The sequence below is a fragment of the Apiospora phragmitis genome (genome assembly GCF_038363925.1).
Source record: "Apiospora phragmitis strain CBS 135458 chromosome Unknown utg000003l:1.0-2676785.0:1.0-2680665.0, whole genome shotgun sequence".
Taxonomy (NCBI): Eukaryota; Fungi; Ascomycota; class Sordariomycetes; order Amphisphaeriales; family Apiosporaceae; genus Apiospora; species Apiospora phragmitis.
Genome location: NW_027117401.1, coordinates 766,837 through 790,730, shown reverse-complemented (window position 1 = coordinate 790,730; position 23,894 = coordinate 766,837). Strand labels below are relative to the sequence as shown.

The window sequence follows — 23,894 nt, the reverse complement described above, 5'->3', positions numbered from 1 at the left end:
GCTGTTGCAGATTCAAGGATACTCGTTGGCTCGCACGCATGGCTTCGGTAAAGGGGCTTAGTGGTGATACATGCGGCCCGGCGGGCCTGGTCTCCCTCCTGTGGTACACCGGGCGAACGAACGAAGATATATCATCACACACGTTTCAACGGCAACGAGGTTGCAAGGTCAACGCAATCAAAAAGTGTCCACTATGTGAGGGTGATTATACTCATACATACAAAGATCGCCACAAACCGAACGACTATCATCTGGTGGGAGAAAAGGGAAGAGAAAAGAAGAACCCGCGAGCATTCATCTGGTTCCGAGATCTCCATCGTGGAGAAAACAATCGCCTCCCAGAACAAGCCAAAGATGTGATCTCTCTTCTTCTTCTCAAAGCAAATCGCCTCAAAAGTCATCAAGAAAGAGAACTCCCTCCTCCCTATAGAAAAACCGAACATATACACCAACACACAAGACACAGATATCCCGCCTCCCTTCTTGCCAAACTCCGGAATGCTATCGTGACGAAATCTTGTGATCTGATCCTCCCAACGCCACAACAGTATTATGGTCCCAAGCCGTGGGGTACGCCGATCTCGAAAGCGTACGCCAGTAGCGCTATGCAATGGAGCGAAAGCAAGAACACACATTCCTTCCCCCCTCTCTACCAGAAAGGACACCATCCAATGTAGTGCTGGCAGAGGTTCTCCAACCTGGTGGCCTGGATGATGAGCTTGTTGACCTGAGTCACCGGCTCCAGCTCCTCGTCAGGCTTGAAATCACGACCGTTCAACTTCTGACTAACGCGGCCCAGCACCTCAACGGCCCTGGCATTGCGGGCCTCTGTCTCGATATTCTCGGTGTGGCCGTTAACTGCGCTCGAGTTGGTTCTAGCACGAGCCCGAACGCCTGGCGGGCCACCCGTAACAGATCCATCAATCTGCCCCGCAAGGAACTCGGACGGTGGCTGGTTGGCTGCCAGAATCGATGGTCGTCTGGCTCTTGGAGCACCAGGATTGGCCTCCATGGCATGCTCACGGTCAGCATTGCGGAAGTCGGGACCCGTGGGAGATGCAACATTAGTGAGGCCCCAACTAAGGAGGGGATCGTGAATGAACTGGTCGCGGTTAAGATTAGCATAGTACGTGGATAGAAACGGAATACAATACTTACAGCTTCAAGAACAGCCATGACGCTCTCCTTGTTATCTCTCAATACCCGCATCACCTGCTCGCACGTAATGCGGAAACTGCCCTCGATGTTGCTAACCTCCATGGCATATGTGAGCATGCGCGTCAATCGGAACGGTACCTGCTCGGGGTACTTGTCTCGCTTGCAGGCCACCTCGAAACAGTCGCCAAAATCGATATGAATGATCTTGCCAGTAACGCGATCAAGCATGAAATTGCTAGGATGACGGTCGCCAAGGCCGAGGATGTAGCCCACTATGCTCATCACACCCAGCGATCGCGTGTAGTTAGTTCGGCGCTCCAGCCAAGCCTCGGACGACTTGCTCTTAAGCCAGAGGACGCGATACAGGTCCTGGCCAGTAGTGTTGTCCAGCGCGTAGCCAAATACCTCCACCTTCTGCATGAGTGTGAGGGTCTCATAGTCCGGAGCCATCTGCACCATGATGCGGTGCTCGATGTTAGTCAAAATCTTTCGTGTATCTCGGTACTCGCGGATAAGAACATGCAAGGTATCACTGTTGGGAACCCAGCCGAGTAGACCCGAATTTTGACTGAGAGGGATGGCTGGGTAACGCTGGATGCCGAGATGTCTCTTATAGCATTCTGAATCATGAGCCAGCAGTGTATTGCACAGACCGAAGAGCTGCATGCAGCGCTCATCTTGACGAATGTCCTCGTGTCCCTTGAGGACAAAGGCATATGTGCTACCATCGCTCCCGTTCATGATCAGCTTCCTAGGACGCTGCTTCGAATTGATGACGCTAACAGTCGGTTCAAATGAGATGATTCGGACGATAGGCTGGCCACTCTTGTAAGTGCCAGGTACCGCTAGATCAAGGTCCTTGGAAGCCAACAACTGAGGAGAACAGTAAGCCAGTTCTAGAGATGTCATCTGTGGCAACTGACGTCCGATCCGACGGAACACGTGGTAGTACAGCTCCCACGCTTGGTTGATGTCGTTGACATCTTGACTCGACTCGTAATGGCGACACCATTCTCGTGCTTCGGATAGGTCGCGGCCAAAGGTCTGCGCAAAGCTGATTTCGCGAAGAGTCTGCGGGCCCCTTTCGAGCTGATCGTGCAGCGGCCCCAAAGTGTTGAACATGCCATCAACGTTTTGGTCGCCAAAGTACAGTCGCGACGCTTCCTCGAGTGCCTCGTACCACTGCTCATGCCAAAGAACAGCAACACGGATCAGCTCGTGACTCACAGAATCGGCTTGCTCGACCAGATTAGGGCTGTGTGCACGCATGCTGTCCATGATTTGGGCGGCCGATCGTGACCTGCGCGTGCTCTGTGATGACTTCATTGCTACCGTGAGGGGGTATACAAGGGCCTGAGGATGGGTTCGTCCGACATCGGACAGCAGATTGTGAATAGACTGTCGCACCCGGCTGTTTGGCTGGTTAATGCGAGCAATGAGCTGCGGAATCACTTCGAGCCACGTATCGACACTGACAGTACCGAAGCCTTGTACAACTGCGGTATTGACTTCGCTGCTACCCCCATGGGCGAACCAAAGGGTGAGGAGCCGAAGAGTGTCCTGAAGAGAACTGCCGGAAGATAGGGCAATAGACTTGAAGAATCCTTGTACGGCTTGAACAACGTGACCGACGACGACGGCTGGGTCCATCCGGGAGATTGCTCCATTGACAGATGGCGAGCCGATGGCCTGGACAATCTCAAAGTTCGCCAGTGCCCAAGCATGCCAAGCCTTGTACCACTTGGGGTTGTATTGGGTTGCCTTAGAGTACGAGGTCAGGATATCCTGCACGTTGTGGTATTGCCAGTCATCCTTGTTCAGAGCAACCTGCCATTCACCTTGTCGGAGGTAGCACTTGGCTAAGAGATGGGTGTACTCGTTCAACTCGTCAAGGGATCGAAGGTTGATACGTTGGGCTTGTGCCTGGGGGTTAGAGACGGGGTAGCCGAACTCATTGGTCGGGGCCATCACACCCAGGTCATTAGATACCTGCGGCTGTATGTTGCTCCGAACAACATCGAATTGGCGGCTGATGTCGGATGTGAAAGCACGGAGGCAGGCTAACGTGTTCTCGGGGTACTCTTTCTTGCGTAGGTCTGGCGTTTGGCCGTACTCCCACTGGTACTTCAAGATCGCGTACATGATGGGCGGCGGAGACGTCATCACTCTCCTGTTAGGGGTTTGCGACATGTTCTCGTTGCTCCAGTACGGAATGACCGACTCCAAAGGAGCCTCGGTGCCGATAAGCTGCTTGAGCCACTTCTCAGCAAGACCCATGCGCTGTGACTTCCTGCATAGGTTGCAGAACTTGATCCACATGTGCATGTTCTCATGGGGTGCGAGTACCAGTCCGCGGAGACGCAACATCCTTGACCAGGTCTCTACGTTGCGTTGGCAACCTTGAAGGCGCACCTCCCATGTTCGACGCAACGTCGCCTTCTTCTTGTCATCGGCTTGCTTGTACACAATCAACTCTTCAAGCTCCGCAAGCATTTGGACTCTAACCACAACTTGGTACGCTCGGTTGTACGATTCACTAACAAGCGCACTAAGCTCCGTATCAAGGCCCTCACGGGTCTGTTGGATGCAGGCGGCTGCCTCTCGGAATTGGTTTCGGTGAAGAGCAAGAATGGCGCCGAAGAAGGACCTATCTGGAGAGTGGCGCTTAAGAGACTGCAGGTAGTTATCCATGGCATCCCATTTGCCCAGGCCCCATGCAGCGGCAGTAGCGAGAGGGGCAATCAATCGTTGGATCTCGGGAGCTGAGTTGGACCAAGTATTGCCTGCCAAGCCTGCAAGGGCATCCCACTCGCCCAAGGCATGGAAACATCGCATCTTGCCCATAACAATGTCGATAGGGATTGCTTGGTCGGCTGGAACATTCGCTTCGCGTTTGTTATACGACTCCAAAGCCTCGTCCCATCTCTCCAGCTTTTCGAACCATGTCTCTCTTAGGCGGATACCATCTTTATAGAGCTGGGCCTTGCGGAGAATGCCGATTGCTGCATCGTACTGCTGCAGCTGATTGTTGATGTCGATCAGTGCCTCGACAGCCGGGCCGCTCTGACCTTGCAAGAACTCAAGTTCCTTATAGTGAAGTGCCTTGGCATAAGCATGGCAGCGGGCTGCTTCTCTTCCAAGAATCCTGATGTCGATCGGAAGAGCCTTGTCGTCATGCTCCATGAACTCGGCCAAGTTGAGCAGAAGACCCAGCAGATCCGGCGGAACATGCTCACACTTAATGGCTTGTTCAATATTCACGATCAGCTCGTCCTGGTAGTTCTCATAAAGCTCGCTCCAGCAAGAAACGAAGGCAGAGTTAAACAGCTCGCGTGCGAGTGGGAGATGCATGCTGGCAAGGACCGCACAAGCCCGCAGAGCATGGTTGGGCGATTCAGTGAGAAGGGTTGTGCTGAACCTTCTCAGCCACTCCTGCCAATCTTCCTTGGTCGACTTCCCCTTCGTATCCCAAGCGGTTTTGAGATGGATAGCATTCATCTCGAGCTTCTTGGATCCAAGTTCGGCAAAGATTGGCTCGTCTTGTTGGTCGACAAACTGCGTCTCGGAGCTCAGGTCTTGTGGAAGCACCTCGCCTTTCTGCAACTTGCTGACAAGGAGTTCATAGTTCTGGTGTTGAATGGGATATGCCTGCAGAACCTTATTCACAGTACCCATGAAATGCAAGTAGTCCTTGCCAAGTTGCTGGATGAGGGCGCAGAGAGTATCGAGAGCAGCATGCCTCAGTGACATGTCTGCCGGGGTAGCCAAGAGACGAGCTAGCGGATGGATGATCTTGGCTGCGTAGTCATTGAGGTTGACTTGGCGAGAGATCTTTCCAATGGTCTCGACAGCCGACTTGCGCAAGAATGTAGGCTGTCCGAGCTTCTCAAAAGTCTGAACGACCACTGGGATGATGAGATGCATATACTCTTCAGCGCTCGCCCCGAAGACAAGGAAAGCATGCAAGACTTTCTCGGAAGGTATCCGCTTTGGTGATGTGTCCTTGTCGAGCACACTAAGCATCATCGGGAGCAGGCGCGCAAGGTAGATCTTGAACTCCCCTTCAAGAGATCTGGATATCGCCTCAATCAGGGATAGTATCGTTGACTGAAGTGGGCCAGAGGACTTAGGCCAGAAGTCTTGCAGCGTATCTACGATCTCCGGTAGAAAGTTGCGAATGTGCTGTCTCACGATGTTGACCAAGCCAGCTAGTTGACTAAAGTAGGGCTCCTTCTTCGTGTCTGGGCATGTCCTGATCGTGGAGATGAAAGCTGGAACGATGCGATCAAGGAACGGGACACATTCGAGACCAAGAGTGCGGAAGATGTTCATAATGGCCTCAACAACAGCAGCATGGTGTGTCTGGAGGGACTGGTCTTTCAGGATGTTAAGTAGGGCATTGATGACGACGGTAGGGTAATACTCCTTAGCAGAAGGCGTCAACCCAGTCATCATAAGCGAAATATCCGTCATGCGTGTGGCTTCGACGTTTTGTTTGGCGTCGGGTATCCGCTCTTCGACTTGCTGTATCTTTCGGTTAGCTAACTCCCAGTATTTTTCGGGGTCTTCCTCGAATGCATATAGGTAGTCATTCGGTCTGTTAGGCTTGTACTTGTATCTCCACTTGTCGATAGTACAGAAGCTGTTGAGTTCGTCAAAAAAGCGGGTAAATACCTGATGGCGGTAAGGATCCAATGCACCCAAAATACCCATCAATTTGATCGTTTCCTGTCGGAGAGGTCCGCGCTGTGGTTCGGATCGAATGATCGCCTGGAGGATCTCGAGCAGTTCGGGGTATTCGAGGTAGGGGTCAATCACGTAGCCACTGTTGCTAGCAAGTTGGCCAAGCGTGTGGAGGGCCGCTTCACGCTTCGCGGTCGAGCTTTGATCCTGTAGTGCGTCAATGATGATGGGCATAAGCTTCTCTTTGTGGATGAGCATGTCTTCTCCCCCAACCGTGCAGAGCTCTCCAATAGCTTTGAGGATAGTAGCCGCCACAGCTGGGCTTGTGTCTCGCGCTTTGGGGAGAAGGACGGCCATCATGGGTTCAACATAGGGCTTGACGAGGCCTTGCGCATTCTGGACGAGAAGGCTAAGTAACTTGGCGCTCTCCTCTTTGTTGCGCGCCACATCAGTGTATTCCAGTTCTGTGAGCATCTGAATAAGGGTCTTTCGTAGTGATGGAATAACATAGGCAGGGTTGTAGCGGGCCAATCGGCCTATGATGGAAATGGACACTTCTCTGATGGAGAAGTCTTCGTCATTGAGGGCGTAGAAAAGGGTACGGATATTCTCGGCTTTGGCCAAGTGAGGGTCGAAGCGCTCATCAAGTGCGGCGAGGACTGTTCGTCGGATACCGGCTTCGGGGTCGGCCACTCCTACAGTCAAAAGTTTCTCTATAACATCACCGACAACCTGGAGAGCGTGATAACTAGTCTGATTGACGATAGGGTCGCGAACGTAGAGTTGGCAGCATGTGAGGGCGGCCGCTTCGCGGATTTGCGCGTCGTCATCTTCGACATACTTGATGGCCACATCCCGAACGAATTCGTTGAGAACGTATCCTAGCACTTAGATTAGTATCACTTCCGCTACCAGCACCACCACGCAACTTGTATTGCAGGATAACAAGAAGTACTCACCAGAGAAATCGAAGCTGCCCAATGTATTGAGGGCAAGCTTTACTTCCGCCTTCCTGTGCTCATATGCATAAGGATCCTTGGGATCTTTTGGTATCACCGGCACGGACGCGAGTGTATTAGGTGTTGGGGCGCCTAGGGGTTTGAAAGGCTCTCCGCAGAGGACTTTACTCAGCATGTCCAGTAGGCGTTCCTGAATAGTTGCCTTGACGGGTGGGATGTAAAATGCCATGTCCACAAGAGCTTGAGTCAGCTTTGGTGTAAGCTCACAGGCGAAGATAGGATCCAGCAAGGCCTCCATGTACTTGCTCAGGGTCTGACCAACAGCAACGGCAAGTCTGCTAATACAGTCGAAGACTGGGTCAACCGAGCCTCGTTTCCGAGATTGGATACTGAGACCTTCTCTCACATAGATCAACACTCCATCCAAATAGGGGGCAATCGCACTCTTGACGGAGTTGGCAATGTTGCCGATGGCTAGGAAGGCGTCGTTACGCTCCTTATCCTTCTTCAACATGCCGGAAAGGTAGACCATGAACTTGTGGAGATATTGGTGTGAGAACTCAGACGGCGCGTAGTTAGCCAGATCCGGCGTGAGCACTACCACCGTCTTTCGTATGATGGTATCTCGGTGGTCGCGATGCCGATAGACAATCTCGCAAGCCTCCATGTAATGGTCTTGCATGAACATGCCACCCTGCTCGAGTAGCTCCTTGAGTACCAGCAGTGATCCATGGACAGACTCTATTGTGTTAATCTTGAGGCCAGAGATCATCTCGTTGTACATCTTATGCATCCAGCCGCTCTTCATCTCTTGGTCTCGTTCACGAATAATTCGGAAGCAAGCGCAAACTGTCTCGCCGGAGGCCACTCGGATAAGTTGTCGAGGATCGCGCAGGCCCACCCAGACGAGCTCGAAGATCAAGCCGACATATTGGTACATGAGAGTGGGTGAATTCCGAGCGAGTTCACGCAGCACGAGGACGGCGCTATATCGCTTCTCCTCGACGCGATCTGATTGAAGCCATTCCAAGGATGTCTTGACTTCGGATTCGACAAGTTCGGAAATGAGAGAGCCGCCTGGCCGGCACAGCTTGCCCAGGGCAATAGCAGCAGGCTGCATAGGTACCGTGTCTTGACCACGGAGAATTGTCTTCAAGTTATTCATGAAACGTGTGTATTTGATGGTGGCATCCACGGCGTCGAAATCTGCAAGGGCGTCCATTGCGTAAACACCGCCCAGGCGATCTGCGGGAACGCTGCTGTGAATTAGTTGCGTTATCTTCTGGTTAACGTTGTTGTAGAAGTATGTGAACTGATCAGTCCCCAAGTCTAACACCACATCTCCGTTAGCAAACCAAACCAAGTTCTGAAGCAAGTTTTGGTGGTGTTCCTGCAATGAACAATATTGCCTTTGGTAGGTGAGCATGAGCGTAGCCTGAGGCCGTTGGCTTCTTCCAGATGCAGAATCCTTAAAAACTTGAGGCAGGCTTATTCGTGCTTCTTCAGGACCAAAATTGCCTGAACCAAAAGCAAGCTTACAAAATGCCATCGCCTTCAGCGTAGCCGCCTTGGAAGTACGGATTCACAAAATTGCCCAGGCAACGACCTTGTGCGCCCCTCCCCCCCCCCAAATATGTCTGCAAGTCGAGCCAGACTGCCCGTTTCCAAGCCCTTCCAAGGCTCATGCTCACCACCAAGTACACATCTTGTATTAGTATTGCCAAGTTCCCACTCCGAGAGACTTACCTTTGGATTTGGATACCACCATTTCTCGCAAACGCAATGCCGCATGTTTGCGTGTTTCGTCGCTCGCCCTGTCCGAAGTCGGATACCTGTCAGTATTGAGCAAGGTTTTGTGAGAGTAATACGAGTAGCTGCTCTCGAGTGCTACACTATAGCACACCGAACTACGACGGAGAGATGTGCTACGCCGAACTGATCGGTAGAGAAACGGGTTCGGGTATTCTGACTTGGCTTTGAGATCCTTGACGATATCATCCAACGTATTGTTCAGTGCTTGCTGGGCCGCAGCAGTGGGGTTATTAACCGGGACCGACATGATGTCTGCTGGTTCTGACGAAGTGCGTGTGTGTGAGTATCGAAGACAACAAAATTGAAATTATATGAGAGGCTGGCTCTCGTAGGTTGTTTCGTCGCGGACGAAGCGATCATCAATTATCGTTGCTACTTCGAGGTACCAGCAAGGAGATCGACTCGGTCGTATCGACAGTCGAGGTATTTGATGGCAGAGTGGACAGTCGATAATCAAGCGTTGGGTCGTTTCTGCGGACCTGTCCCCTTGATGATCAACCACTGAGCCGTCTGCGCCCTCGGCCGTGTCTGCTACAACTTCAGCAGAGGGCGACAGACACCATTGAGGCTGAGCTGCTTCATGCGACACGCGCTCTGTTATGTTGACAAGGCCGATGACGGGGGAGAGGAGCAGTCGGTCGTTTTTCAACAGCTCGAAGGTGCGATGTCGAAGTCGGCGATAATGGGAGGGTTCGTTGGTGGGATTGAGATGATTTGAGGTGTTGAACTATTGTACAGCTCCCACCTTGATGATGGGACTGCCTGATTGAGCTGCTTTGAGGTGCACGCTGCACACGGGCCGACCGACAGATGCAACAGGCTGTGTCTGATTGGGCGGATGGGCGCTGATGACTCCAGTCGAGTCCTGCGATGATGTGGAAGTACTCAGGGATGTGTGCAAAGCCAATCTGAAACTGTGAAATGGGTGCGAAACACGTGGGCCAGGACAGTGTGGATGCTCGAGTTGAGCAAGAATGGGCTGTCAGAGGTACAGCACGGCTGGGGATGTCTTGCGCTAAACCCACTTCCCGCGCGCTAACTAACGACTTTGGGCCATGAACCGAGGAAGCGACCAGGCAAGCTGAGGTCGTTCTTGGAGCTTGAAATGAGGATCTCTTCAAGGCAAAGGAGAGGGCATATAAAGAGCTATAGTTGATGGCTGAAGGAAATATCACTGCCAGGATCTGAGCGCGAAATTTATGAAAGCGCAAAGACCCGTTCGGATAAAAGCTTGCCATTATTGTTGTAATTATTTCTTGAACCAGTTCAAGCAATGGGAAGCGGCCCAGATGCTTATCGGAAAACCAAGCTAGCGTCACCAGCACGGTATAGCGCTATCTTATCGTTATCGATACGGCTTGTTTGGTGGGGCGTGGTTGCCTCATCGACGGTAACCTCATACAACATTTGTACAACTTCACTTTCATCATTTCTGTTGGCCAAAGCCACTACATGCATAACACAGATCAAAAGGGGCACTGCCTACGATTAAGGAGTGAAGTTGTCCTTGGGATTCATTGTCATATTTCCCATCCCCGTACGAAGAACCCAGCTAGTTGAACCTGTGAATCTACTTGCCTCCCTTTTCACAACCAAGCTGCCAAGGCTATCCAAGATCAAGAGCTTTCCCCGACCGTACATTCGCGACCTAGGGAGCGCGCTGATCATCCAGGGGCTTTATTCAAGGCATATATCACTTCGTCGTCGAATCTCAAGGGCTTCCTGGAGAATCGAGGGTCCAGCATCGTCACTTCCTCACCCACAGCCACAACATTCAACAACCAGCACAATGGGCAACGATGGCGGCTCGATCCCCAAGCGCCGCGAGCTCGTCAAGAACGCCGCCCGCCTCCCATCCGCGGCCGAACTCAAAGAGACGCTCCACGAGTCCCTGACGCACGCCTGGACGATGTGCCCCCTCTCCTCGCAGCCGCTCGACCTGAACCGCAAAGACATGGTCGTGTCGGACTGGCGCGGCATCCTGTACAACTACGAGTCGATCCTGCAGTGCCTCCTGCCCTCGGACGACGCCGCCCTGCCCGAGGCGCAGGAGGAGGCGTTCCGCAAGATTGACATCAAGGGTGTCAAGGACGTCGTGAAGCTGCGCTTCACGGTGCGCAAGGACGAGAAGGGGCGCGAGTTCCGCGCGTGCCCCGTCAGTCTCAAGGAGCTCGGGGGCGCCGGGACAAAGGCCGTGTACATTGTTCCCTGCGGTCACGTTTTCGCCGAGGCCGCCATGAAGGAGCTGCAGACGACGGAAGGCAACGGCAAGAGCAGCAGTAACAGCGAGGAGGCAAAGAAAGAAAGGGAGCAGCAACAACACTGTCCAGAATGCAGTGAGCCATTTGAAGAAAGCAACGTGATTCCAATTCTGCCTACATCAGATGCCGAGCTGGAGAAACTGAGGACGAGGATGGAAGATCTCAAGTCGAAGGGTCTGGCGCATAACCTCAAGAAGGATAAGAGCGGCGGCAAGAAGAAACGCAAGGCTGAGGATGCCGTGAATGGCGAGAAGGAGAATGGCACCAAGAAAGGGAAAAAGGAGAAGGAGACGGGTATCGAAAGCCGTATCAACAACTCCATGACGGCCTCGCTCACTGCAAGAGTGTTAGCGGAGCAAGAGGAGAGCACGAAGCGGCGGAAGATTGCAGAAAGTCACAGGCAAAGCGAGAAGGTGAGGTGATGCAACGAGGCATTAGAATTCAAAAAGCCAGGTTGCTGCTACACTAATCACTTGTATAATAAATAATGATCAATGATACCACGACGCATGATTTCAATATTATCCTATCAGGCTTTTAGAATTTGATTCAATAGGCTAAAAACAGATTTTGTCATCCCTCGCTTAAGTCATCATCCGTCGTCTATCCACTGTCTATTCAGTGTAGGTAATAATTGTGTAGGTAGCATCACCGCGTGTAAGTTCACAACTCATCCTTCTCCCTTACGTTACCGGGCTCCACAGCTTCCTCGCAAGCAGCAGGGGTACCGACCTCCATGCGGTAAACGCACTTTTCCTGCTCAGCAATCCGCCAAAGCTCTTCGGTCTCGGCACATCCCAGCCAAACATCGGTTCGGCGGTTCGGGCCGTTCCAGCAGCCCTGCCCGTTCTCGTACCGCATCACCATGCGTTTACCTCGGCCCAGACCCTTGCCATCATGACGTTCCTCTTCGTCGCTTTCTTCCCAGTCGACACGATCGAAGTTGCCCATAGTAGTGTGGCCGCCACCCTTCTTGGACTTCTGGGAGGTGCGAGACAACCAGCAAAGCTCGTATGTGTACTCTCCGGAGTCAGTAGACACACACTTGTCCTTGAGGTAGCGGAAAATATCGTCGGCGCCGTAATCTTTCTGGAGATCCTCCTGCTGGCTGGACAGATCACGTTCCTTGGTATTGATATCACCCTCAACTGCCTGGTAGGCCTCGCGAGCGGCAATAACGAGGCGAGACTCTCCAGAGCTTGTCGGGTTATCAGCAAGAATACCGTTCTCGATCATCCAGATACGGACAAAGTTTAGCTTCTCGTGAACGAAATCGCGGACAGGGCCGGGGAGGTAAGCCTCCAAGCTGTAGACTAGGAGTTGTTAGTAACTCAGAATGTGCCACCAGAAGAAGACTCGCAGCTTACTGATATCTGTATCGGTCATCTCGCCATCCTCGTACTCCTTCCAGTTGATGCCGTTGGAGTCGGTATCTTCCTTCAGCACTTCCTGGATGTCATCTTCATGGAGGGTTTCGGCCGGAGTCTCGCCAAGCTTGGCAGCATAGTCCTCATATGCACGTACGGCCTTCTTGACACCCTCATCGTTGAAGTTGGGGTTGTACTCTTCCTTGAATGCGGACAAGATACCTTGTAGCTCTTCAACCTTTCTCTTGAGATCGTCTCGCTGCCAGATGACGACCCGGAGAGCATCTCTGAGTTCATTGACGCGGTTACGAGCCAGGCCAACCAAAACACCCAGCTTGCCGGTTCCTTCGGTCTTGACAACCTTGCCGCGCTCCGATCGTTCAACTTCGTCGTACTTCTGCTTGAGCTCGTCACGCTTGGACTCGAGGCCCTTGATCTCTTCTTGCAGGGTGTCGATCTTAGCCTCTACCCGGCGTCGGAGCTCTCTAGATTCCTTGGCCATGGTGCGGCGCTTCTTGTTGGCCCGTTCCAAGTTCTCCTTGCGCTCCTTCTCGACCCTTCGCCATTCCTTTCCGATAGCGGCACACCCGTTCTCGCACTTGACACCACCGATACCACGGTACTCCTCGCTACCATCACAGCACAGTTGGTAATCGCAAACGCCGTCATTCACGTACATGAATGGGACATAGGCGCCAATGTGGCCTTCGTTGGCACACCAGAAACCGGGCAGTGCGTTGCTGGCATTGGTGGTGCCGGAGAAGGCGGCAGGCAATGGCTGAAGAGGTGAGAGAGGGTCCAGGTAGGCACATGCTGCAGTGCCAGGCTCGTCGGAGCCATCAGGGCAGTCGCAGCTGTTGTCGTTTACTTTGGATGCGGGGATGGAAACGGACGGATGGCCGATACAGGTGAAAGTGTCCTTGAGCTCGTAGAACTTGACAACTGTAGCACAATTGGTTGGTCAGTGTTTGCCATATCTATCAAAACGTGGAAAGTTGCAATCTTCCCAAGGAGTACCAAGCTACCCCAGCAACTTTGGGCACTTGGGGGAAGACGGGCAGGAATTGGAGGATGACGTACATTCAGGGCCGACACCTCGTGGTAATGAACCAGCAGCCACGAGGCCACTGTGGGCAGCAGCTGAGCCCAATAGCACTAATGCCCGTGATTGCCGCATGTTTGCTGTTGTTGTTGGGGACAGAACCCTTTCCTTGAACAGAAGAGTGAACTGGTGGTAAGTGAACTGAACACGAAACACATATCAGAGGAGAAGCTCCCGCCCGGACAGCTAACGCCCCAGCTCCCCTGCCCTGGCCAGCTGGCTTTAGCAGCCACGCTGTGTGGGGTGAATGTGGCGTGCCGGGGGTTCGGTTCAGGGATGGTCCCCTCAGTCAATTGATCAACTCTCAATTGACGACGACAAAGCCCAGGTGCCAGGGGCATGCTTGAGTCTGTTAAACTGCCACCCGTGACGCTTCCAAAAAGGTAGCATGTCGCATATATTCGCAGATGCAATATGCAGATGCATCATCATAACAGGTCCGTAGCTTCTTGATCTAAAAGAGTTTTCTTTAGATTTGCTGCGCAGTCCATTGCATTTCTCAGTAACACGATGTGGGAATAAATAAGTTGGCTCGAGTACCTAATCTCCCAATTTCTTGTCATTGCTACTACATTGGACGGGTTACTTGGGATGTTGTCCACCCTTGCCAACCAAGCCCAAGCTTAATTCAACGCCATCACTAACTGTTCGAGGCGAGCACGACTTGTAGGGCTGTGTTTACTTTGGGTACTTAACCGCTGTTTGGTATTATGATTACATGTACTTATATCAAAATCACTTATGAAAACCGCCTATAGCACACCATTTTTATGTTCATTGGGCTTGGGAAGAAAGAGCCTTGACTTGTGATCTGCCTCCCGCGACAAGCCTATCATCCCTCTCATCCGAAGTAGGGTTGCTCCACCTTTGGTGCCAAGTTCGAAACCAGACTGTACTTCAGCTTCCAGTTGCCGTCGGCACTGTCGACGACGAAGTATTCGTCGCACCGTTCGTAGATACGGAACGTCTTCTTTACGTCGTGGAGTGCCGCAGCGTCCCAGCGCGACCAGACGATACTGTTTGTGGCAATGTCTTTGGTTAACTCTGTCTCTCTACACTTCTGTCGATTTCTGCTTCGATATATTTATGATAAACCTGGAGAGGGGGCCAAGAGAGAATGTGATGGGAAAGAAGAAGAAGAAGAAGGGAATAAAAAGACTCACTAGGTAGTCACATTCGCCGCTTTCCCGTCCTCGTGCGGCACGATGATGGCATTGGACACGTGATGCGCAACGTCCGCGTCCCCGAAGGCCGCACGAACGTTGTCGGTAATCTGCTGCAGCCCCTCGGAGAGGCCGCCGTAGTCCAGGCCCAGCGGGCGGCTGTCGTACACGACGTCCTGGGTCATGGACTCGCCGAGCCGGGCGTAGTCCTTGGTGTCCAGGATGTAGGCGAGGATGGCCTCGTAGAGGCCCAGCTCCGCGACGTACCCCACGGGTGTTGTTCCAGCCAGGGACAGCGGGAGGATGGCAGAAGCAAGGAAGGATGCGGTGAAATGCATGGTCTTTTTGTAAACAGAGATATTCCTTGTTCAATAGAAAAGGGGGATTTGGAAAGGATGGTCGTCAAGTGGTTTTTGATGTGTCCACGGTGAGTTGGCATGCCAGCTACATTTATACCACTTCATATGGTTGACTGAATCGCAGGATAATAGGAACATCTCACCAACTGGGAATATAGGAGCCTAAGGACGAACATCCGCTGAATGTAATCTTATATCTTTGTCACTGACTCTCTGTCTTAGGCACTTTGGTTATTGGATTGTGCAATATACCCTGGTATACTTCTCGACATTGTTGACGCCTACAGCATCGAAGTCTCTGAGTACGCTCCCAAGAAACATCTTCCTTCAGATGTGTAACATGAACGCCAAAAAGGTCCGTGATTTATATCTCGGGTCCTAGGGCTCAGTGGATCAACCTTGGGAACTAAGTAAAGGCCAGGGGTAAATTCAAAGGGTCAAAGGGCTGACCCGAGCCTTAATATTGCATTAGGGAGTGTCCCAGCACACGGGAAAGCTCCAAATTATTAGCTGGAGGCGGGCTGTAATCCATCCAGCATGTGTGTAGCGTGTACGGGCATTTCTTGGTGAGACATTACCGCTTTCAGGGGAAGCAAAAGCGAGACATGTTCTTCAAGCTACCAATCCATCAAAGGCAGACTCTAGAATCGTAACCATGACTCGCTTCTACAGCGAAAGGCATTACTACTGCATGTATATAGGAACCTGATGCATGGTAAATATTGTAAACTTATGTAAGTATAAACATGAAGTTTAGGCAAGATGCACAAACCCCTGATATTCCAGGCATGCAAACTATTGACAAAGACATCCCATCGTCTGTAAAATCATAATCCAGATACTCCCCAATGGCCCCCCTTTCTCGTATAATCATAAAGTAAAATGCCATAAAAATCCAACTTTTGAGGGTTGAACCCCGACGAGGTATAAGAAGCGAAAATTCCCTGCCATGAGATATATATATCTAACAAACCGCCCCCCCCCCCCCCCAAGCCGAACACGAATGTTAGAAAATCAAGAGGAACAGAAGAGAAGCCCGTTGCCTTATATCAGATCCTGAGCAATGTTGGCGTACTTGCTATCCGGGTACCTGAGGTTGTTCTGCGTGCTCTTGAGCGACCCCAGCGCCGACGCGCTGATGCCGATGAGCGAATCCGCGCCCGTCTTGTCGCCCGACGCCTCCCAGAACATGGAGCCGCCCAGGCCCTTGCCGGCCGCGTAGCCGACCTTGGCGCGGACCATTTCGGGCGTGTCGTACGAGATGAACTCCTTCTTGACCGCGTCGTACGAGTAGCTGGCGCCGACCGCGGCGTCGTTGCTCGTGACCGCGGCCCCGGCCTTGGGCAGCACCTTGTAGTCCCAGATCCCCTGCTCCCAGGAGCCCTCGCCGATGCCGCTGAAGGGCTGGCCGGCGCCCTCGGTCCCCTCGAACGCGCGCCCGTACAGCGGCATGCCCATGACGATCTTGCCGGCCGGCACGCCCGCCGCGATGTAGTCGGTCACGGCGCGGTCGGTGCTGAAGGGCGTGGCCTTCGCATTGGCCGGGCTCGGGTACAGGTTGGCCTGGTGGCCCGTGGCGTCGCTGAAGCTGCCGGCGTAGTCGTAGGCCATGAGGTTGAAGGTGTCGAGGTACTGGTTCATGTCGGCGAGCCGCATGTTGGCGTAGTTCTGCGGCCCCGCGGGCACCGCGGCCGTCAGCAGGAAGTGGTAGCCGTCGAGCGCGTTGCGCGTCGAGTAGTCGTCCAGCTCGGCGCGGATCGCGGCCAGCAGCGAGACCATGTCCTGCGCCTCCTGCGCGTTGGCCGGGTACTCCCAGTCGATGTCGACGCCGTCGAAGCCCCAGTCCTTCATCAGCGCCACCGACGACTTGGCGAACTGCTGGCGCTTGGCGTCCGTGTTGACTGCCGACGCGAACCGCCCGTTCAGGCTGTACGTCCAGCCGCCGATGGACAGCAGGACCTTCATGTTGCGGTTGGCCTTCTTGAGCTTGAACAGCTGTTTCACGCAGCCATAAGCATAACCGGAGGGGTCGTTCCAAGCTGGACGGCGAAAGTCAGTAGTTGTTTATTCATGAACGGTAGATAATAGCCGTTGTTTCCCAGGTAGCTAGCAGATAAAGGTTGGCGAGAAAGGAAAGGCAGTAACTTACAGTCACCTTCCCAGTGAATCTCGACGTCAGCCCACGAATCGGACGGAATACTATGGGAGATGTCAGCTGCCGTCTGGTCACCTCCTGCTGGGCTTTATACTTACACTGTCCCGTCATCCTGAAAGTTAGCAAACGCATAGAGAACGTTCGTGATTTGGTTGGCCGGCAAGGACTGGGGCAAGTAATTGCGGGCGTAGATGCCCCTATATCGCGGCCAGCGTCAGTGTGTATGCTCTTTGCATGTTACGCTATAGGAATATGATTGTGCAACTTACCAGTTGACGAAGTAGACCGAGTTTTCGTAACCGCCAGCGCGATTGTCGACACTGTAGGCGAGAGGGGAGGCTTGACTGACCGATGCGTAGAGGGATAGGCAGGTAGTTGCCAGCAACTGGATTGTGTTAGACAGCATTTTGGCTATAATCTGTGAATAGCACACGAAAGGAGTGATCGTGGTATATATGCCAGAAAAGCACAATGTAAGAAAGGAGCAGACAAGAAGTCGACGTCAGATGTCTGACTATAGGAGCTTACAGTTGGCGTGCCGAGGTGAGGATTCCAGAAGAACGACGGACGGGTAGGACCCCTTTATACTGCAGGGAGGTCAGACACATGGAATGTCCCCGTTTGCCCTTTCCCGGTAAGTGACAACACGTATCGAGAGACAAGCTGCCATCGAGCTGCATATGCTATGTCTCTTAGTCGGTACCCCATGTCAGCCAGCCGGTGGGTGAAGAAGGGTGAAGAAAGGGGGCCGTTGAGGGCTAACTTGACCCACACCTTCTACTGTCTAAGCCCATCGTTCCCCAGCGACTGGTAACGTGAGTGCCTCTTACCCAGCTACTTCGTGAGGAAGGAAGCGGAAAAAGCAGGCCGGGTGTGCCAGATGTAACAACAACATGAGAAAGCTGCAAGCTGTCCAAGTGTCCAATCCTTCTTGAGGGGTTCCTTTTCCGGGATTAGCAATCTCCGAATGGGAGTTGAAGAGGCGAACAGAAACCGGTGACCCCCGGACTACTGCACACCTGCAAGACAGACAGATAATCCTCGCCCAAATGGACGGCAACGTTGCCACATATGTCGACCCTGGAGCCTTGCGGCTCGAGAGACGACCAGGTCGTGTGAAATCGTCAGCAGGTGTGGAAGCACACAGTCAAATGATGGGTGTTGTCAATCAGGGGTAACATGGCATTTGGGGACCCTAGGAAAGTGACAAGAGGTCTAAGTCTTATGCCGCAACAGGAAGGTGGAGCGGACAGGGTGTTTCTGATTAGCCGACCGATCTGATCTGGGTTGTCTTGGTATGCTCTTGACCAGAGTCCATCCCAGTCCTCCTGTATACAGGAACATGGAGGCAAGGGGGCCGGGGGGCTAATGCGCCTCAGCCATAGAAGCGCCGAATCATCCTGCCGTGATTCGGGGAATACTGCTCTCGAGAGGACGGTCGTCTTATCGCAGGGTCACATCCTCATCTCAATTGCGCGATTAGGCAACCCGATCTTCGAAGCTTCTCAGCGAATGACGACCCTTGCTGCAAGTCATGTTGGGCTCGTCACGGCTTGCATGGGCGAACTACCCGTGACGGCAAGTTTAAGACAGGCATACTGATGGCAGATGCCAAGGAAGAACCCAAAATGCAGCTTTGCCTCGGTACGGCGTGTTATTTAACCAGGATGCCCTACTCAACGGCGCAGCTTGCATATAAATAGCAATGAGCCACATGTTTATAGTAACATTGAACATGCTGTCTTGTCATTTGTCAGGGGTGCAGGGATTTTAGCTTTTGATCGGCGTAGGAGTTCGGCTGTTTCCCAGCCAAGGAAAAATGGCGTTCATGAGGATCAGGGGCCACCTGAAGGAAGCATTAGGCTTGAGGGTTGCGGTGCCGAGGGAAGCTATCAAAGAATCAGATAGAGTACCGGGGAGATTAGCGGGTCGGGCCCTGCTTCTGCTTCCGGAAGTATGTGCGAAAGGGAGTGGTTATCGCGTGCCATGGTTGGACTAGTCATCTCTCGCCCTGGCCAATCTCACCACCATGACGCTGCACCCCAGCAAATCCATCACACTGCTCCCTAATCCAGGCTGTCAGGTTTATCTAACCCCACAGTCTGGGCAGATGCTAGCATGATGGGTTGCATTTTGACCGTTAGTGATCAACTTTGTAACGTTACCAAGTCGATGGCCAAGCCCATTGTAGAGGGAGGGTATTGATTGCTTCGAGTCTCTATCATCGGCCGGGTTAGTCCCTCCCAAGTCCGAACAGGAGCGGGAGCTGGCTCCGCCCCGCTCGAGATTGTATGAGTACCTATGGACGGGGCATATTTTGCTGACTGGGAGACCATTGTGGTATCGTAGTATGACAAGCAGCGACACCCATGGATGGGGTCTGGCAGGCATCATGGTGCAGCCGAGGAGCTTGCCGAGTAGTAGCCGATAGCCCCATGTCCGTATGACCGCCGTATCATCGGGGTCGTGGCACAAGGAAGGGCATCCGCAAATAGATAAACAATTCCGGGTGGATCAATCATCAATCAATGGGGCTCGGTCCATGTGGAGTGTGAAACAAGAACCATCCGGTCTTTTGTAGGAGATGGAAAGCGCGTACAATAGAAAATCAGCTTCATCTTCGGACCCTGTCTTACCTAGTAATGACTTACATACGCCTCCCCTCTACTCCCAGCGCAGCGGATAGCGACTAAGACAAGGTCAGGCAGACAGGTGACATCAACCTTGTTCACAATAAGGGGCCAGCTGATGTGAGTACGGGGGCGAAGGCGAGTGACAACGTATGCAATACCGAAACTAAGTATATATATGATATCGGGAAAGGTATTAATTGTTTATATAGAATGTGGTACGAGCACGAGCTGATCGACTTTTTGCGTAGGGGGAAGGAAGTGTCAGGTTACTTACGGACGCCATATGCAAGCACTTACTGTATCACGCGGTTCCTGCATTCTCACGTCTAGCCCAGCCTAGCCTCCAAGCGCGCGCCGATCAGAACTTCTGACATAAGCACAATTATATCATCTTAATTTCTTCGAATTCGGATACTTGCCAGCCCAAAAAGTGCTGGGACTGAGGATATTTGAGGTGCTTCCAGACATTATGGAAGCTGAATATGTAATATGTCATGTCCGTTTGTAAAAACCAAAGTCTAAGACGGGTCCATTCATTCATTCTTCAGCGGGGCCACCCCGCTAAAGCTAGCCAAAAGGGTCGCGCTGATAGAGCAAGATAGCCTCGAGACGGCCTAGCCTCGCAGTCCACCAGGGTGCTATATTTGGCGTTGAGGTTAACCCCCCAGCCCGAATAACGCCCGGCTGGGATATGGCCGAGATCCACCACTTTGATGATTACACTTTCTCCGATGGGGGTCTTACGTTGGGGGGGTTTTCTACTTCAATTCGAACTTGCTTGGAGGGACATCTGCCCAATTCATTGCTCCTTTGCTACATGAGACTCAGCTACGCCAGACGAGAATAGTTAGGGGTCGCATCGTTAAGTTGCGACAAACCAAGCCCCAGCCTGCTCACGCTCGGCTACACGGGCGATTCGCCGCCAAACAACCCAGGAAGTGGTGTGGTGGAAGCCTTGGGAGGATTTCTCTTCCAGCGACGATAGTCTCGGCCCTACGTTACGCGACTGCTGGATTGATATCCTCTTGCCGAGCCAATTTCTCGTTTCCCTCCTTCGGGTTTCACAGAGATTGCTATCGGACGGAACGAGACACATCGGGGGGCAACCTCCTATTTCGCTGCCCCTACCACCATCGATCGAATTCGCCTCCGCCTGCTCCGAAACCCCCAACCGAATATACGAGCGCGGCATATCCTCTGTTTCGACTTGACCGATGCGGACGAGACAAGACTATTTGCTCGTGACCTTAGGGCGTAGGCCCGATAATTAAACAACCCCCCTTTTTTTGCCACGAACGATGCGACAATCCGCCTTCTCAAGCGAGCGACAGCCCTTCGTCGACCCGGCCGAACAAGCCCTCTCGCCCGCCTCATCCACGACCCTCGGCGACTTTGATTATGCCGAGGATGTCGAGAAGGACACGTGGGCGGACCGGCTGTCGTCGGCAGGCGGCCAGTCTTGGAAAACCTGGATTAGATCAAGACAACGGGGCTTCAGGCGCATACTCAGGAGGCGTCCTGGGCACCCCCTGTTTACTGTGCTGAAATACGCTATCTTAATAATATTTATACTTTTTGTCGGAACCCCGATCTTTGCGCCGTCGTATACCCGGCAGCCCAAGCACTACCGGGACTTAGCCGCGCGATGCGATGGTCCGTCGGCCGAGCCTGGTTGCGCCAACCCATTCAAAGAGAAGGTCTTTATAAGTGTCAGTCTGTACGACAAGGACGGTCATCTGGCCGCGGGATCTTGGGGTAGGACGCTGCTCGAGCTCATCCATCTGATCGGCGAAGATAACGTCTTCGTGAGTATCTACGAGAACGACAGCGGGGAGGCGGGCGAGAAGGCGCTCAACTGGCTGAAGAGCCAGCTGCGTTGCCGCCACAAGGTCGTGTACGACCCGCACGTGTCCCTGTCCGAATTCCCGACGATCCGGATGCCGGACGGGACGGACCGCATCAAGCGGCTCGCCTACCTGTCCGAGATGCGCAACCGGCCGCTGCGGCCGCTCGACCAGCTCGACGAGACGGCGGACGGCGGCGGCGTGGCGGTGGAATACGATAAGATCCTGTTCCTCAACGACGTCGCCTTCCACCCGATCGACGCGGCGCAGCTGCTCTTCAGCACCAACGCGGGGCCCGACGGCCGGACGCGCTACCTTCGGCCTGCGGCCTCGACTTCGCCAACCCGCTGCTGTTCTACGACCTCTACGCCCAGCGCGACGCCGAGGGCTTCAGCAACGGCCTGCCCTCTTCCCGTACTTTAGTAATGCCGGCGCGGGCCGCTCCCGCGCCGCCGTCCTGCGCCAGGCCGACGCCGTCCCCGTCACCGCCTGCTGGGGCGGCATCGTCGCCATGCAGGCCCGCTACGTCCAGCACCGCAACGCGTCCCTGCCGGACCCGAACTTCCGCGATATCGGCCACCACCTCCTCGACCCGGCCCGGCCGGCCCGCGTGACGAGCCCCGTGCGCTTCCGCTACGAGCCTGAGGTCTTCTACGACGCCTGCGAGTGCTGCCTGTTCATGGCCGACGTGACCGAGGCGGCGCGTAAGCAGCTCGGTCAGGAAAACAAAGAGGACCAGCTGCCGGGCACGTACGTGAACCCGTACGTGCGCGTCGCGTACTCCCAGGAGACGCTCGCGTGGCTCGCGTGGGTCCGCCGCTGGGAGCGCCTCCTCTCCGTGCCCCAGCGCATCCTGACGCCTATCCTGCGCCTCCCCACGCACAATCCCCACCGCGCCGTGCGCGAGGGCGAGGCGTTCATGGAGGAGGTCTGGGTCAACAACGAAGACGGCTCCCGGGGCGGCCACTGGCAGCTCGTCCAGCGCGAGGCCCGCAATGGGCTGCAGTGCGGCGTCCGGGAGATGCAGCTTGTCCAACAAGGTATGTTGTTGCATTTCCTTTTCTTCATTGACTATGCGTCACCATCCACAATCACCAGGTTCTCCCCTCGTCTGAAGAACACCTACCTCTACATACAGACGCATTGTATCGATCTATTGAAGAGCCGAGATTGAATGAGGTAGCTAACATAATAATAACAGGGCAACGCACCAATGATGTCAACTGGCAGAACACCAAGATGCCTCCGGGACAGACCCTCCACTTCCCGACTTGAGCCCCGCCTCAAGCAGCGTGATTACGATCTTAACGATAATCCTTACTATTTAGCTGTGCATATATTTTGTTGATATTACCACAGGGTACAGCACATGTGTCCACCCGTGGGAAGGTTTCCCGCATATCTAGTTGCTTGTATATGTTTTTTTGGTACATTACTCGGATATCATGGCATATTCTTGGTCACTGGCGAATGAGAGCCACTGGCATCTATACATATCATCTGGTGGACTGTCATGTATCTATGTTTTGGGATATGAATTCATCCACATGGTCACTTACTTATTTTAGCATATACCGTTCGTTCTGAAATGCATATACTCAAGATACACGATATCTTCTATCCATCATTACCCTCACGCGTATTGGTCCTTTCGCTCTAGGGCAGTTGAAGTGTGTATTTGGACCAGACAAGCCCAGGAGGTATTATTGGTGTCAAAGTGAAGGCGCTTGGGTTCTTAATATTGGACCATGAACCAAAGGCGGACTTAGAACAGCGCAGACAAGTGTCTTCTCCATGTTCTGAAGACAAGTGGTGGCCGGCAGTGTCAAGCGCACGCAGGTTGAGTGAGTTCAGATGAAGGTAACGTTTCGCAATACGCAAGTAAGATATATTTGTCCCTGAGAACTCCTCCTACGCCGGCTAGGTTTGATATCGACACACAAACAACCAACATTTACCCACGTCAGGCAGGCAGACTCCTACATCTTTCTCAAGATGGATCCAGAGCCGAACCCAGCCGATTCATAAAGCCAATGCCCATCTAGGTATATCACCGCCCGCACCGCCCCGATAGAGAAACAGGCTATTCCAAAAGTCGCAAAGAGGTATCCGAAAACAAAGAGCAAACAGGAAGCGCGCAGAATCAACCAACCGATCAGCAGATGGACTGCGTCTCGGTAGCATGTCCAAACCAACAGGGCTTCCCCAGTTTGGGGTGAACGCAACCCCCTCTGAATTGACCCCCAGGGCTTGAGTTGCTCAAGTGCTTCACAGCATTGACATGGCCATTCATCATAGCTTATTGCGTAGCCTCAAACGGAGCGTTTTCGCCCTGCCCAGCTGCTTGCGCGCGCTCATTTTCCCCAGCGCCGCCCAACGGGAAGCCTTCATTTTGGCT

The 23,894-nt window shown here is 53.3% G+C and overlaps 6 protein-coding genes across 6 annotated transcripts; 2 read left to right on the top strand and 4 right to left on the bottom strand.

Annotated features, from left to right (window-relative positions):
- Positions 1 to 649: 649 nt before the first annotated feature.
- Positions 650 to 8,859, bottom strand: PG994_002653 (armadillo-type protein; the record flags this gene model as incomplete). The annotated part of the gene is made up of 5 exons (XM_066854062.1): positions 650 to 1,102; positions 1,159 to 6,722; positions 6,801 to 8,059; positions 8,547 to 8,632; positions 8,704 to 8,859. The coding sequence occupies 5 exons, from the start codon at positions 8,857 to 8,859 to the stop codon at positions 650 to 652; spliced, it is 7,518 nt and encodes a 2,505-aa protein (XP_066719917.1).
- A 1,542-nt stretch (positions 8,860 to 10,401) lies between these two features.
- On the top strand, positions 10,402 to 11,295 carry PG994_002652 (uncharacterized protein; the record flags this gene model as incomplete). The annotated part of the gene is made up of 1 exon (XM_066854061.1): positions 10,402 to 11,295. One exon carries the CDS (start codon positions 10,402 to 10,404, stop codon positions 11,293 to 11,295), a length of 894 nt encoding a protein of 297 aa, XP_066719916.1.
- Positions 11,296 to 11,536: 241 nt separating this feature from the next.
- On the bottom strand, positions 11,537 to 13,417 carry PG994_002651 (glucosidase 2 subunit beta; the record flags this gene model as incomplete). Its single annotated transcript, XM_066854060.1, has 3 exons — positions 11,537 to 12,186; positions 12,241 to 13,182; positions 13,321 to 13,417. 3 exons carry the CDS (start codon positions 13,415 to 13,417, stop codon positions 11,537 to 11,539), a joined length of 1,689 nt encoding a protein of 562 aa, XP_066719915.1.
- A 766-nt stretch (positions 13,418 to 14,183) lies between these two features.
- Positions 14,184 to 14,843, bottom strand: PG994_002650 (uncharacterized protein; the record flags this gene model as incomplete). Its single annotated transcript, XM_066854059.1, has 2 exons — positions 14,184 to 14,358; positions 14,506 to 14,843. The coding sequence occupies 2 exons, from the start codon at positions 14,841 to 14,843 to the stop codon at positions 14,184 to 14,186; spliced, it is 513 nt and encodes a 170-aa protein (XP_066719914.1).
- Positions 14,844 to 15,908: 1,065 nt separating this feature from the next.
- Positions 15,909 to 17,425, bottom strand: PG994_002649 (glycoside hydrolase family 18 protein; the record flags this gene model as incomplete). Its single annotated transcript, XM_066854058.1, has 4 exons — positions 15,909 to 16,903; positions 17,014 to 17,063; positions 17,118 to 17,216; positions 17,289 to 17,425. The coding sequence occupies 4 exons, from the start codon at positions 17,423 to 17,425 to the stop codon at positions 15,909 to 15,911; spliced, it is 1,281 nt and encodes a 426-aa protein (XP_066719913.1).
- Positions 17,426 to 20,950: 3,525 nt separating this feature from the next.
- On the top strand, positions 20,951 to 22,771 carry PG994_002648 (uncharacterized protein; the record flags this gene model as incomplete). Its single annotated transcript, XM_066854057.1, has 3 exons — positions 20,951 to 21,723; positions 21,767 to 22,536; positions 22,698 to 22,771. The coding sequence occupies 3 exons, from the start codon at positions 20,951 to 20,953 to the stop codon at positions 22,769 to 22,771; spliced, it is 1,617 nt and encodes a 538-aa protein (XP_066719912.1).
- Positions 22,772 to 23,894: the final 1,123 nt, after the last annotated feature.